The 15,768-nt window shown below is 49.4% G+C and overlaps 1 protein-coding gene across 1 annotated transcript in view; it reads left to right on the top strand.

The window, feature by feature from the left end:
* The first annotated feature begins 203 nt into the window (after positions 1 to 203).
* The window catches only part of LOC117963933 (spectrin beta chain, non-erythrocytic 5-like), a 56,787-nt gene continuing 41,222 nt past the window's right edge, over positions 204 to 15,768 (top strand). The window contains exons 1-11 of the mRNA XM_058988052.1: positions 204 to 329; positions 4,458 to 4,606; positions 7,894 to 8,061; positions 8,452 to 8,568; positions 9,572 to 9,729; positions 10,409 to 10,637; positions 12,137 to 12,771; positions 13,072 to 13,210; positions 13,499 to 13,716; positions 14,176 to 14,329; positions 15,011 to 15,211. Of these exons, the coding sequence (XP_058844035.1) occupies positions 4,496 to 4,606; positions 7,894 to 8,061; positions 8,452 to 8,568; positions 9,572 to 9,729; positions 10,409 to 10,637; positions 12,137 to 12,771; positions 13,072 to 13,210; positions 13,499 to 13,716; positions 14,176 to 14,329; positions 15,011 to 15,211 (2,130 nt within the window). The 5' untranslated portion in view covers positions 204 to 329; positions 4,458 to 4,495. The remainder of the gene's footprint in view (positions 330 to 4,457; positions 4,607 to 7,893; positions 8,062 to 8,451; positions 8,569 to 9,571; positions 9,730 to 10,408; positions 10,638 to 12,136; positions 12,772 to 13,071; positions 13,211 to 13,498; positions 13,717 to 14,175; positions 14,330 to 15,010; positions 15,212 to 15,768) is intronic.

Genomic DNA, 15,768 nt, shown 5'->3' with positions numbered 1-15,768 from the left:
GTTTTAAAAGTTGCTCAAACTCCTTCAGCAGCAGCAGCAGTTGCAGTTGCTTCCTGTAACCTTTACCCAGAGGCTGTGTGTCGTGAGCGATGTCAGGTGAGGGAGGGAGTGGGGGGGGGGGGGGGGGGGGGGTGGTTGTAAATGCTTTTCAAAGGTCGTTCTATCTCTCTCCCCCCCCCCCCTCTTCTCAGTTCTGCTTGGTCTCTATTGGACTCTGGAACACACCTTCTTAACTCCTCTGTGTTTTCTTGTATATCTTTTTCTTTTGCATGTTGATGCTAATATAGTGCTGAATTGTACTGTCCAGGAAGACGGCGCGTTGAACCCAGGTAAGACTGGATTCCAGACTCTCTGCCAGTAGGGCTTCGATCCGCTTTGTTTTGGTGCTGCTTTTGAAGATGTTTGCGCTGTGAAGTGTAAGGGCGTTGGCGTACAGAACGTTGTGAAATTCTAAAGGCTTTTCCAATGGATTGTGGCAGTGTGGGGGAAGCCAGGCCAGGAGAGAGTGTGCGGGGTAGGCTGTGCAGATACTGGGGTCCTCCACGCAGTTCCCTCACATGTTGTGTCAGCAGTATCCATTGTTCTACTGTTTATTTATATCTTCGGCCTTTAGCACCCCAAAAAAACCTTCACATACAGTTTATACAGCTCTATATTGTAACTGTTTCACTGCAAAACAAAGAGCTGAATAAGAAAGAGACGACATGAAAGCATGATTGCTTTACAAACATTGTTTGCTAGAAAATTCAAAGCATGATTGTGTTTGGTGAGCGCTTGGCATTTTTCAACTTCATTGATAAAACACAAAGAACTCTGTTAAGTGTTAGAGAAAGAAAGATGCTTTCCCCCTCACTCCCAATCTGCGCATTATTAAATACCAATCCATGATAGAGACAGCATTGAATTAAACAAATATTCATCCAATCTAATGGCTTGTCAGAGCCGAAGCTGTTAAAGCCACTCCTCTCGTATCTGCTGTTTGTCTTGCCTTTTGTTTCATTAATTTCATATAAAAGTCAGTTCTCTTGATTTCTCTGACAACACTTTACGTTGCATATTTAAAACCAGTTTCTTTTGAGTTTCAATTAACTTTCCAACATTAAGGGGAAGTAATGTGAAGAAATGTGAATATCTGCAGACCCCCTAGCCCTGGGATATTTAGTATCCACAGCACAGGACCCAGGATCCGGGTTTGGCTTGTGATCTGAAGCACAGCCACTCCACAAGCACAGAGCCCCCTGTCTCCATGCTGGAGCAGCCCCCCCACTGCACATACAAGCATAGAGCCCCCTGTCTCTGGAGCAGCCCCCCCACTGCACACACAAGCATAGAGCCCCCTGTCTCTGGAGCAGCCCCCCCACTGCACACACAAGCACAGAGCCCCCTGTCTCCATGCTGGAGCAGCCCCCCCACTGCACACACAAGCACAGAGCCCCCTGTCTCCATGCTGGAGCAGCCCCCCCCCCCCACTGCACATACAAGCACAGAGCCCCCTGTCTCTGGAGCAGCCCCCCCACTGCACACACAAGCACAGAGCCTCCTGTCTCTGGAGCAGCCCCCCCACTGCACACACAAGCACAGAGCCCCCTGTCTCTGGAGCAGCCCCCCCCCCCACTGCACACACGGAAACACAGACTGTTTCTCAAAGGTCTCCCGTCGCAGTGCTGACCGAACCCAGTTATACGAGATCAGGCTCATCTAAATGACACATAAACTGCAGGTACTCCACACATGAGTTGGTGTAAGTTGCTGTGAAAGTTCAATACGTTTATTACCAGTTTTACCACCCAAGTTTCAGATCATTGTCCTTTAGATGCTGACTGTAAAGTGGTCAGATGTCAGGAAGATAAGCAGCAGCAGGGTCAGCCCTGGACAGTACTTCTTCTTGGATTGTGATCTGCTCAGATCTCAGAAAGATAAGCAGCAGCAGGGTCAGCCCTGGACAGTACCTTTATGGGAGACCACCAGTCGCATCGTATGAAGTGGTGTTCATGCCTCAGTAGAGGGGTGCTTTCTCTTCGAGAGAGACAGCGTGTTTGCTAGAGTGTCCTGTGCTGTCAGTGGGGTCGTCTTTCAGGTTAGTAATTTTTGCACCAGCATAGAAATCAATTCCTGTAAACAGTGAACCAGTTATATTATTATTATTATTATTATTATTATTATTATTATTATTATTATTATACAAAGAATGTTGCAGAATGGATCAGAAACTCTGAGGCGTGTGTGATAAAGCTTGGTGAAGAAACACTGGTGCAAAATCAAGCGTGACTGACAGATAACCAATACATAACCAATGTGTGCATCAGACCCCACATTTATTAAATGGGGACCCCAGGGGAAATCGTTGGATGGAAATCAGTTTGGTGTGGCTCTGCTGGGAAGCAGGGTGAGTCATGCAGCCAGGAGCATGCTGGTTCGAATCCTGTTTGCACAGAGTTGTCGATCGTGGCTCGGGACCCACAGGGAGCAGGGATTAGGGAAGGAATCTGGCTGGGGACAGGGCCCCTCATGATTGCACAGCAGCGCCCCACAAGTCTGGGGATGAGCAGTATGGTAACAGCTGTTCGGCAGGTGAGGAGAGATGTTCTTGACATCATGAGCTCACCCGTTAGGCTTCAGTCCTCCTGGTTTCTAAGCGGGTTGCAGGGATGAGGCAGCGTTTCAGTTGTTCATGTCTGTGTGTTCTGGGATGATGGGTGAAGAACAAAGATAAGCAGTAATATTTTACAATTCTCTACAGACCAAATTCCAACCTTGTTTGTGTATTTATTTATTTTTTCTGTGCAATAAAAGGTTCAAGTGAATTTTGATGAAGAAGCAAGTTCTAGAGGACGAGCATTTGAAATGCAGCAGGAATGTTTTTAATCTCAGAGACAGATACTGCTTCAGTCTGTAAATGCACCCTGTAAATTCCTTTGGGTGATTTAAACACTGCAGTTTACTGATAAACCCTCATGGGAACTGATTAACAAATAGAATGCCTGTAGAGGCAGCTAGCACAGCGTCACTTTTGAGATGTCATCGTTCTTGTCTATAAATATCTTTGGAGTGAATGGGGTGGAATGTGAGAGCTGCAGAGCCACTTCAAATAATTCTGTAAGTCTTCCCTGTCGGACACTTCCGTTTCCTGTGTCCTTCTCGCGTGTTACAGCGTTTTAAAAACACGACACCTGGGTTAATGGCAACTCTCAGTTTGCTTGCCTTAGTTTCAGGTAGTCCGTTGCTGTTGCACTTCCTTGGTCATTTCACCTCTATTTGGGGTCAAAGTATGTTACTGGCTGCAAAGCATGTCAGTCAATCGGGGCAGTAGCTTGCTGGTTAGCGATTGGAGAGTAAGCAGGGAGTGGGTGGCATCTATTTCACTCTCCACATGGAACTCCTTTGTCAGCCTCAGCCCCTTAACCCCTGATGAAGTCTTGAGGATGGAGGGATTGGCACTGCTGTCAGTATTTCTCCATGTCATTGTCCCCAAGCCAGCCTCCCATGGAAGAGTGATGGTGGGAAGAGAAGGTCACATTCCTGGGCGCTCCCTGCTCCTCCCTGTCTCTCCCTCACAATGACACCAGTGTCCCAACAGGCCAGGGAACCTGGAGTGAACTGGGATTCCTCCCACTGTCCCGGCTGCCAGTGTTGTTTTGTTTGCTGTGAAACTGGGGACTCGCGATCACAATTACATGAAACCACACGACACCGCTCCGCTGCACAAACGCAACGCTTTTAGTTGAGAAGCATTTGGAGAAACGGGTGCCGGTGTTCTGTACCGCACTGCGTGGGTATCTGTTCACTGGAACAGGGGTAGGGATCATCAGTGTGTTTCGTTTCTTAACTCCTCTTTAAAGGAGAAATGGTTAAAGTTTAACATATACTTGTTTGTACCGTGTGTGTGAGCGTGCATGCATGTCTGAATTTGTGTCAGTGTGTCTCAGTGTGTGTGTGTCAGTTTGGGTATGTGTCAGTTGTGTTTCAGTTTGTGTATGTGTCAGTGTGTCTCAGTGTGTGTCAGTGTGTTTCAGTTTGTTTGTGTGTGTGTCAGTGTGTTTCAGTTTGTGTATGTGTGTCTCAGTGTGTGTCAGTGTGTTTCAGTTTGTGTGTGTGTCAGTGTGTTTCAGTTTGTATGTGTGTATCAGTGTGTTTCAGTTTGTGTGTGTGTGTCAGTTTGAGTGTGTGTGTCAGTGTGTTTCAGTTTGTGTATGTGTGTCTCAGTGTGTGTGTGTCAGTGTGTTTCAGTGTGTGTGTGTCAGTGTGTTTCAGTTTGTGTATGTGTGTTTCAGTTTGTGTGTGTGTCAGTGTGTTTGTTTGTGTGTGTGTGTGTGTCTCTGTGTGTGTCAGTGTGTCTCAGTGTGTTTCAGTTTGTGTGTGTGTCTGTGTGTTTGTTTGTGTGTGTGTGTCTGTGTGTCTCAGTGTCTGTGTGTCTCAGTGCTGTGTTCTATGAAGGCTCACAGACACCCTCCTCACAGGCTGCCTCCTCTCAGGACAGCGCCCCCTCCTGCTCAAGATGGAGGGTGAATTTGGGAACGAGCGGATCCGGGAGCTGCAGGAGCAGCGCATGACCGTCCAGAAAAAGACTTTCACAAAGTGGATCAACAACGTCTTCTACAAAAACAAGGTGAGCAGCAGCACTGCGTAGCAGCACAGGCTCGATCACTCCAAGGCTCTGTACAGGGACAAGAGCCAGCACCGGTCTGGTCAAAGCCACTCGCTGTAACACTGTAAATACCAACTGTGATAAGAGCAATTTAGAATGACTGCCAACCTCATAAACAGCACTGGAATTGCAGTGGAATGTTTGTGCTGCAGTTTCTCACACGGGAAGTTTGAGAATGTGCCCCCGCCCGTGCTCATTTCCTCATTTTGCATTACCGTACTTTGGGATTATCACATGCCACCGGCAATAAAAATATACCCTCCTGTGGAGGTGGCGGGATCAGCGATCACGACGACAGGCAGGTAGAGTATCGCTGTTGGGTTTGAAAGAGAGATTTAAAACAGCAAATCTGGAGCGCTCAGAGTCCCTCTGCTATCACTCCATAATCTCAAAACTCTCCATACACTGTACATGATGCACTGAGCAGCACACAGCATGACACAACTGTAAGAAACTACTGCATAACAGACACTGACAAACATCTTGGTTTATTGTTCAGCCAAAACCCATTTGTGAGAACATTATTAGCAAAGGCTTTAAAATCTCTTCATGCAGAAAAATGATGTACATTCAGCTCCTCCCTCCCTCTCTATCTCTGTGTTTGATATAGTGATCAGGGATGTGTACAGCTCTCCCTCTCCCTCTCTTCCTCTCTCTGTTTAACACAATGATCAGTCCCTCCCTCCCCTCCCTCTCTCTTTCCCAGGTTGATATAGTGATCAATCCCTCCCTCCCTCTCTCTTTCCCAGGTTGATATAGTGATCAGTCCCTCCCTCCCTCTCTTTCCCAGGTTGATATAGTGATCAATCCCTCCCTCCCTCTCTCTCTTTCCCAGGTTGATATAGTGATCAATCCCTCCCTCCCTCTCTTTTTCCCAGGTTGATATAGTGATCAATCCCTCCCTCCCTCTCTTTCCCAGGTTGATACAGTGCCTTGCGAAAGTATTCGGCCCCCTTGAACTTTGCGACCTTTTGCCACATTTCAGGCTTCAAACATAAAGATATGAAACTGTAATTTTTTGTGAAGAATCAACAACAAGTGGGACACAATCATGAAGTGGAACGAAATTTATTGGATATTTCAAACTTTTTTAACAAATGAAAAACTGAAAAATTGGGCGTGCAAAATTATTCAGCCCCCTTAAGTTAATACTTTGTAGCGCCACCTTTTGCTGCGATTACAGCTTTAAGTCGCTTGGGGTATGTCTCTATCAGTTTTGCACATCGAGAGACTGAAATTTTTGCCCATTCCTCCTTGCAAAACAGCTCAAGCTCAGTGAGGTTGGATGGAGAGCATTTGTGAACAGCAGTTTTCAGTTCTTTCCACAGATTCTCGATTGGATTCAGGTCTGGACTTTGACTTGGCCATTCTAACACCTGGATATGTTTATTTGTGAACCATTCCATTGTAGATTTTGCTTTATGTTTTGGATCATTGTCTTGTTGGAAGGCAAATCTCCGTCCCAGTCTCAGGTCTTTTGCAGACTCCATCAGGTTTTCTTCCAGAATGGTCCTGTATTTGGCTCCATCCATCTTCCCATCAATTTTAACCATCTTCCCTGTCCCTGCTGAAGAAAAGCAGGCCCAAACCATGATGCTGCCACCACCATGTTTGACAGTGGGGATGGTGTGTTCAGGGTGATGAGCTGTGTTGCTTTTACGCCAAACATAACGTTTTGCATTGTTGCCAAAAAGTTTGATTTTGGTTTCATCTGACCAGAGCACCTTCTTCCACATGTTTGGTGTGTCTCCCAGGTGGCTTGTGGCAAACTGTAAACGACACTTTTTATGGATATCTTTAAGAAATGGCTTTCTTCTTGCCACTCTTCCATAAAGGCCAGATTTGTGCAGTATACGACTGATTGTTGTCCTATGGACAGAGTCTCCCACCTCAGCTGTAGATCTCTGCAGTTCATCCAGAGTGATCATGGGCCTCTTGGCTGCATCTCTGATCAGTCTTCTCCTTGTATGAGCTGAAAGTTTAGAGGGACGGCCAGGTCTTGGTAGATTTGCAGTGGTCTGATACTCCTTCCATTTCAATATTATCGCTTGCACAGTGCTCCTTGGGATGTTTAAAGCTTGGGAAATCTTTTTGTATCCAAATCCGGCTTTAAACTTCTCCACAACAGTATCTCGGACCTGCCTGGTGTGTTCCTTGTTCTTCATGATGCTCTCTGCGCTTTAAACGGACCTCTGAGACTATCACAGTGCAGGTGCATTTATACGGAGACTTGATTACACACAGGTGGATTCTATTTATCATCATTAGTCATTTAGGTCAACATTGGATCATTCAGAGATCCTCACTGAACTTCTGGAGAGAGTTTGCTGCACTGAAAGTAAAGGGGCTGAATAATTTTGCACGCCCAATTTTTCAGTTTTTTATTTGTTAAAAAAGTTTGAAATATCCAATAAATTTCGTTCCACTTCATGATTGTGTCCCACTTGTTGTTGATTCTTCACAAAAAATTACAGTTTCATATCTTTATGTTTGAAGCCTGAAATGTGGCAAAAGGTCGCAAAGTTCAAGGGGGCCGAATACTTTCGCAAGGCACTGTATAGTGATCAATCCCTCCCTCCCTCTCTCTCTTTCCCAGGTTGATATAGTGATCAATCCCTCCCTCCCTCTCTTTCCCAGGTTGATATAGTGATCAATCCCTCCCTCCCTCTCTCTCTTTCCCAGGTTGATATAGTGATCAATCCCTCCCTCCCTCTCTTTCCCAGGTTGATATAGTGATCAATCCCTCCCTCCCTCTCTCTCTTTCCCAGGTTGATATAGTGATCAATCCCTCCCTCCCTCTCTCTTTCCCAGGTTGATATAGTGATCAGTCCCTCCCTCCCTCTCTTTCCCAGGTTGATATAGTGATCAATCCCTCCCTCCCTCTCTCTCTTTCCCAGGTTGATATAGTGATCAATCCCTCCCTCCCTCTCTTTTTCCCAGGTTGATATAGTGATCAATCCCTCCCTCCCTCTCTTTCCCAGGTTGATATAGTGATCAATCCCTCCCTCCCTCTCTCTCTTTCCCAGGTTGATATAGTGATCAATCCCTCCCTCCCTCTCTCTCTTTCCCAGGTTGATATAGTGATCAGTCCCTCCCTCCCCTCCCTCTCTTTTTCCCAGGTTGATATAGTGATCAGTCCCTCCCTCCCTCTCTTTCCCAGGTTGATATAGTGATCAATCCCTCCCTCCCTCTCTCTCTTTCCCAGGTTGATATAGTGATCAATCCCTCCCTCCCTCTCTTTTTCCCAGGTTGATATAGTGATCAGGGATATGTACACAGAGCTGAAGAGCGGTGTCTATCTGATCAGGCTGCTGGAGCTCATCTCTGGAGAGAAGCTGGCCTCTCCGAGCAAGAAGAGCATGAGAGTGCACTACCTGGAGAACAACAGCATTGCCATCCGCTTCCTCAAGACCAAGGTACTGCAATACACAGGAACACACAATGCACAATACACTGTACACCTTACACGATGCACTGAGCAGCACACAGCGTTCACTATACTGTACACAAGACCCAGTAGACACACACAGCACTTCAAACCAGCCACCACTGCCTGGAAAAAAGAACCAGGACCAAAGGAAGTCCAGAGCCAGGTCAGGCGGTGAATGTGACCATGGTCCAGGTCTTTGAATTGGCCCGGGTTCTCTCTGTTAGTTTGTTATTTGATGAGTGAACAGGTGTGTGGTGTCCTAATTGAAATGTATTCCCAGTGTTGGTTGCTCGCTTCATACCGTCACATCGCTTCATACCGTCACATTGTTTTATTCCTCTGTAACGGGTGATGTTGTGGTCACGCCTCTCCGCAGATAAGAGTGGATCTGATTGGCCCGGAGAACGTTGTCGATGGCGACCGCACTCTGATCCTGGGTCTCATCTGGATCATCATTCTGCGCTTCCAGATCTCGTCCATCACGCTGGACGAGGTACTGCGGGCAGTTTAAATCCCATGGCAAAAGTGTAGGGAAGCATACGGACGCAGAAAGGAGTCAAGGATAGAAATAGGACTCCCATTGCAGAACAGGTTGAGCCATTCCAGGTTTTACTGTGAGCTTCATTTTACTGTACCATTGCTGCACATACATTTCCATTAGTTAAACTTGCAATAACACCTGGCATGGACCAAACTGCTGTGACTGACAGAGGGACTCGTGTTACCATTCCTGGGAAAGGTAAGAATGATAAGTAATAAGAAAACGGAAGATGAAGTGAAAGAAAGAAAGAGATATACAAAGGGGGAGAAAGAAACAAAGATACAAATATAACAAAGGAGAAAAAGACAGATAAAAGTGGCTTGAAAAAAGGAAGGGAGAAAAGGAGGAGGAAAAAAGCGAGTGGCTGGCAGACAGACCTTGAAGGTGGTTGTGTGTTGACTGCATGTTGATTGCGTGTTGATTGCGTGTTTGTGTGGTGATCCTGTGTTGATGCGTGTTTGTGTGGTGATCCTGTGTTGATTGCATGTTTGTGTGGTGATCCTGTGTTGATTGCGTGTTTGTGTGGTGATCCTGTGTTGATTGCATGTTGATTGCATGTTTCTGTGGTGATCCTGTGTTGATTGCGTGTTTGTGTGGTGATCCTGTGTTGATTGTGTGTTGATTGCATGTTTGTGTGGTGATCCTGTGTTGATTACGTGTTTGTGTGGTGATCCTGTGTTGTTTGTGTGGGGATCCTGTGTTGATTGCGTGTTGATAGCATGTTTGTGTGGTGATCCTGTGTTGTTTGTGTGGGGATCCTGTGTTGATTGCGTGTTGATAGCATGTTTGTGTGGTGATCCTGTGTTGATTACGTGTTTGTGTGGTGATCCTGTGTTGTTTGTGTGGGGATCCTGTGTTGATTGCGTGTTGATAGCATGTTTGTGTGGTGATCCTGTGTTGATTGCATGTTGATAGCGTGTTTGTGTGCTGATCCTGTATTTGCGTGTCCCTCCAGGAGGAGTTTGGTGTCAGTGCCGCTCGCCGCTCTGCGAAGGAGGCCCTGCTGATCTGGTGCCAGCGCAGGACAGCCGGCTACAACAACGTCTGCGTGCAGGACTTCTCAGGCAGCTGGAGAGACGGCCTTGCCTTCAACGCTCTGATACACGCCCACCGGTGAGGACCCTATTTCAGCACATTCTGTAAAATCACACGCATAGGTGCAAATGTATGCGGGGGATGGGACTGCACTATACACTATATACTGTGTGATGGGACTGCACTATACACTATATACTGTGTGATGGGACTGCACTATACACAGTATACTGTGTGATGGGACTGCACTATACACTATATACTGTGTGATGGGACTGCACTATACACAATATACTGTGTGATGGGACTGCACTATACACTATATACTGTGTGATGGGACTGCACTATATACTGTGTGATGGGACTGCACTATACACTATATACTGTATGTTTTGGCCAGCAAGTCTTCCTCAGTGAAATGAGTATGATCCATCTCACTTATTGACCTTCACTAAAATAAACATGAACCAAAGTTGAGATGAGGAATTGTTTTATGATGCACAATCCTGAATGCAAGCTGTTACAATGCAAGCAGAGCAGTGTGTTCAGATAGAAGCTTTCTATATAGTACACAGGGGCAGTTTACATGAGGTTGCGTTATACAGGGGAACACGTTGTGATATTCTGAAATAATCATTTCAGAAGTGTGCGGCGGGGGACAGATTATTCTCAAACTAAACCTCTTTTACTGAACGAGTGAGGGGGACATGTCTCGCTGCTCCCCTCCGTTCCACCACTGTGCCTGCTTGCTCCCCAGGCCCGACCTGCTTGATTACGGCTCCCTGCAGCCGGACCAGCCCCTGGTGAACCTGCGCACCGCGTTCAGGGTGGCAGAGAGCGTGCTGGGCATCTCGTGCCTGCTGGACCCCGAGGACGTGGCCGTGCCCCACCCCGACGAGAAGTCCATCATGACCTACGTGTCTCTCTACTACCACTACTTCAGCAAGCTGAAGCAGGGCCAGACTGTGCAGAAAAGGATCTCCAAGGTCAGGGAGCTGAAAGCGCAGGGCTATCCAGGGATAACTAGCGATAGCTGGGGCTTATCAGGGCTAACTACAGCTAACCACGGCTTTCAAATCTCATTTCTTGTCTGTGTGCTCAAGTAACTTTATCACTGCCACCTTTTAAAAGAGTTCTCACCACAGTTTTAAAATGCACTCGCATACCTTTCCTAGCTTTAGCAACATTATCACTGCCTTAGCAAATTCATTTGTATTTTGAGTAGTTTCTTTTTTGTATCTCTGCATATCTGTTTTTTGCTGTGATGGTGCTTTTACTGTGCTTTACATCACTTTTACTATGCTTTTACCACGATGTACCACAATCAACTTTGATATGGCCCTCTGCTGTTCTGGAGGCGTTGCTGCGCTTGCTTAATTCCCACATCCTCGGGGATTAGATGATTTCACACAAAGCTGAGAGGCTAATCAGCTCAGGGGGCAGGCTGTGGTCCTGATTCAAACATACACTGAGACGAGGAGAGGAGAGGAGAGGAGAGCTCAGCTCAGATATTTATAGTCCAAGACCTGTTCTGCTGGTTGACTGCTGAGACTATCTGGTCAGCACTAGAGACCGGTGTCTGGAAGTGAGCAGGAGGGTTAGAGAGAGAGAGAGAGGGGGAGGGGGACAGACTGGATTAGCAGGCCTTGGGTGGAGAGGGAGAGGGAGAGGGAGAGGGAGAGGGAGAGTGGGAGTGGGAGTGACTAAGCAAGTCATACTAATGACATGCACTGTAGGTAGGTAGGTAGGCAGGCAGGGGGAGACATGCCACTTACTATATTAAGACAGATAGATGTGAAGCATAGGGTGAAGGCTGGTTGACACGCAGACAGACAGACACAGAGGCCCAGGCACCTCTCACTGGGGGATCATGACCTCCAGTGGAAGCTTCAGTCACCTGTGGGTACGATGGCAGCTAATGAAGGGGGGGGCCCTGAAACTACAGAGACCCCCCCCGACTGCGGGCAAGGTGAGCCCCCAACCTGTACCCCTCTGTAGAGTTGCCAGCTCTCTCTCAACCTGTACCCCTCTGTAGAGCCCCCAGCTCTCCCTCCCTGTACCCCTCTGTAGAGCTCCCAGCTCTCCCTCCCTGTACCCCTCTGTAGAGCTCCCAGCTCTCCCACCCTGTACCCCTCTGTAGAGCTCCCAGCTCTCCCTCCCTGCACCCCTCTGTAGATCTCCCAGCTCTCCCTCCCTGTACCCCTCTGTAGAGCCCCCAGCTCTCCCTCCCTGTACCCCTCTGTAGAGCCCCCAGCTCTCTCTCAACCTGTACCCTTCTGTAGAGCTCCCAACTCTCCCTCCATGCACCCCTCTGTACTGTAACAGCTTTTCTACATTTCTAAAAGGACTCTCTGGTAATGGGTGCTGCTCTTTAGCCAAAAAGACTGGCCATCTTAGACCTACCCAGTTTAAAGTGCTGTGTGGAGAGAGCTCTCTGCTGCACCAGCTCACGACCCCCTTGCTTCCCCCTCCCCTGCCGCTCCAGATCGCGGGGCTGCTGAAGGAGCACGAGGACCTGAGGCAGCAGTATGAGAAGATGGTGTCCGACCTGCTGGCCTGGATCAAGGCCAAGGTGCTGGAGCTCGACGACCGGTGCTTCCCCAACTCCCTGCAGGGCGTGAAGCAGCTGGTGAGCCTCTTCAAGGACTACCGCACGCGGGAGAAGCCGCCCAAGTACCAGGAGCTCGGGGCCCTGGAGGCCCTCTTCTTCAACCTCCGCACCAGGCTGAGGGCCAACAACCAGCGTGCCTACCTGCCTCCCGAGGGCTGGGGACTGGGGGACGTGGAGAGGCAGTGGGGGGCGCTGGAGCGGGCAGAGCACGGCCGGGAGAGGGCCCTGCAGGAGGAGTTGCTGAGGCTGGAGCAGCTGGAGCAGCTGGCGCAGAAATTCAGGCGCAAGGCGGCACTACGCGAGGGCTACCTGGTGGACACCGGCAAGCTCCTAGCCAAGCAGGACTATCGAGCCCTGCGGAGCCCGGAAGAAGCACAGGCTGCCACCTGCAGGCTGGAGGCCCTCACTGCAGACCTGCACTCCCAGGAGCAGCGATTCCGTGCTCTCCGTGACATGGCAGCCGTGATCGAGAGGGAGGATTATCATAGCAAGGGGCAGATCACACAGAGGTGAGGGGGAGGGAGAGAGGAGGAGTATACAGGTGGGGCAGATCACACAGAGGTGAGGGGAGGGAGAGAGGAGGAGTATACAGGTGGGGCAGATCACACAGAGGTGAGGGGAGGGAGAGAGGAGGAGTATACAGGTGGGGCAGATCACACAGAGGTGAGGGGGAGGGAGAGAGGAGGAGTACACAGGTGGGGCAGATCACACAGAGGTGAGGGGGAGGGAGAGAGGAGGAGTATACAGGTGTGTGGGGGGGGGGCTCTGTGTGTGTGTATCTAAGTTTCTTTCCTGTGGTGTTGTTGCAGAGAGGAGGCGATCGCTCAGCGATGGAGAGAGTTGCTGCAGCAGCTGCAGAGACACCGAGAGACCCTACAGGGCGTTGTGCAGACTCTGGGGCTGCTGAGGGACATTGAGGGGGTGTCACAGGACCTGCAAGAGCTGCAGGTGAGTTCCACTGGCTTTGTACATCTCTGGCTCTCCTCACTTTCCTCCCTTCTCTTCCACTCTCCTCTTTCTCTCTCCCTCCTCTATTCCCCTTTCTCGCCACTCTTCCATATCTCTTGCTCCCTCTCCTCTCCTCTGTCTCACCTCTCTCTCTCTCTCATGCTCTTTCTCATGTCTCTCTCCCTTTCTTTCCCTCCCCTTCTCCCCCTCTCCCACTCCCCCCTCTCTCACACCTCTCTCTGCTTTTCCCTTGACACTCCCTCGCCTCTCTCTGTGTCTGTCTCCCAGGCCTTGGCCTCCTCTCCAGACTATGGGAAGCACCTCCCGGAGACTGAAGCCCTGCTGCAGAGGCAGGATCTGCTGGACTCTCAGATCTCCTCTCAGGGGGAGGCGCTACGGAGCCTGACTCTGAGAGTGGAGGGGCTCAAGGCTGAGCAGCAGGTACAGACCCAGGTGCGAGCCCTCAACACCCAGTACCAGAACCTGGAGGCTCAAAGCAGGAGCAGGTGAGCAAGGGCATAAGGGCGAGGGGCGAAGGGCTAGGAGAGAAGCGCTGGGTGATAGGGGTTAGGGCTAGGGGAGAAGGGCTGGGTGATAGGGGTTAGGGGAGAAGGGCTGGGTGATTTATACAAACATCAATTATGTATCATCACACTCAGTACAGAGAGAACTTCACTACTGTGTTCACATGCACAGAGAATGGATCATTTTGTAATTGATGGTTTTGAATGAAATGTGCAGTAGAGTTTACGATCCAGACTCAGCAGGGTTGGGAGGAATCCAAGCTTCTGAACCCACTTGATTCCCATTGAAACCCCAAACCCGATTCCAGCTCCAAACTGGTCTCCATGCAGAATATAGTGCAGAGGACTCGGACATTGATTCCTCAAACAGGGAGCCTGAAGCCTGTGAGTCTGTGCAGCTGAGCGAGGTTCTGCTGACCTGGCCGCTGTCTTCTCTCTCAGGAGGCAGGCCCTGCTGCAGCAGCTCGAGGTGTTTGAGTTCTTCAGGGACTGTGAGGAGGTCGAGTCCTGGGTCTACGAGAAGTGGCAGCTTGTTCGAACCTCCAGCCTGGGGAGAGACCTCAACCAGATCCTGCTGACCACCCAGAAACTCAAGGTGACCCGCTCCCCCAGAGGAGGGACAGGGAGGAAATGGAACTATGTGCAGACAACTTGATCATTACATCATCATACTGTATAGCCAATCCACACTACCTTAGTAATGCAAGAGCAACATGCAATGAAACTACAGGATTGCCTGCCAATCCATTCACAGTCACGTTTACAAAGCGTGATGATCTCACAGCATTTAGGTGGGTAGTCTCTGTTCCACAAGGTTGTGATTCTCAAGCACAGCACTGGGTGTTAGAGGAGCGGGTGTGGGAGTGACAAGGACGCGGTGGAAGGAGGGAGGTGAGAGTGAGTGACGGGGAGAGGGAGAGGGAGAGGGAGAGGGAGTGACAAGGACGGTGGAAGGAGGGAGGTGAGAGTGAGTGACAGGGAGGGGGAGAGGGAGAGGGAGTGACAAGGACGGTGGAAGGAGGGAGGTGAGAGTGAATGATGGGGAGGGAGAGGGAGAGGGAGTGACAAGGACGGTGGAAGGAGGGAGGTGAGAGTGAATGGTGGAGAGGGAGAGGGAGAGGGAGTAGGAGGGGTAACGGCAGTGGCAGTGAGAGTGACAAACACTATTTCACATGGACGTTATCCAGAAGCAAAGCACAGGGTGTGACGGGAGAGACATTGACAGAGACATTGACAGACAGAGACGCATTGACAGAGATATCACTGTGTGTTGCAGGCTCTGGAAGCGGAGGTGCTTTCCTATAAGCCCCTGTGCAGCGGGGTGGTCAAGAGAGGTCACGACCTCTGCAGGAAGGGTCACCCGAATGAGCGGGAGATCAGGAAGTGGGCGGAGACTCTGCAGAGGCAGTGGCAGCAGCTGACAGACGAGGTGGCCAATCGCAAGACACGACTGCAGGCGGCAGTGCTCATCAAACAGGTAGGCAGGAAGTGATGTCAGAGTGCCTTTGTTGCCTGATCACTGCACGGTTTTAAGACATTTAACACCTGATAGAAATAGAGAGACAGCCAATAGAAACCACTGTGCCTTTGGAGCCTGGTGTCTGAACCAATAGAAACCACTGTGCCTTTGGAGCCTGGCTTCTGAACCAATAAAAAGCACTGTGCCTTTGGAGCCTGGCTTCTGAACCAATAGAAAGCACTGTGCCTTTGGAGCCTGGCTTCTGAACCAATAGAAAGCACTGTGCCTTTGGAGCCTGGCTTCTGAACCAATAGAAAGCACTGTGCCTTTGGAGCCTGGCTTCTGAACCAATAGAAAGCACTGTGCCTTTGGAGCCTGGCTTCTGAACCAATAGAAAGCACTGTGCCTTTGGAGCCTGGCTTCTGAACCAATAGAAAGCACTGTACCTTTGGAGCCTGGCTTCTGAACCAATAAAAAGCACTGTGCCTTTGGAGCCTGGCTTCTGAACCAATAGAAAGCACTGTGCCTTTGGAGCCTGGCTTCTGAACCAATAGAAAGCACTGTGCCTTGTGGGA

The sequence above is a fragment of the Acipenser ruthenus genome, chromosome 15, assembly GCF_902713425.1.
Source record: "Acipenser ruthenus chromosome 15, fAciRut3.2 maternal haplotype, whole genome shotgun sequence".
Classification (NCBI taxonomy): Eukaryota; Metazoa; Chordata; class Actinopteri; order Acipenseriformes; family Acipenseridae; genus Acipenser; species Acipenser ruthenus.
This window is presented reverse-complemented; position numbering and strand designations above follow the sequence as displayed.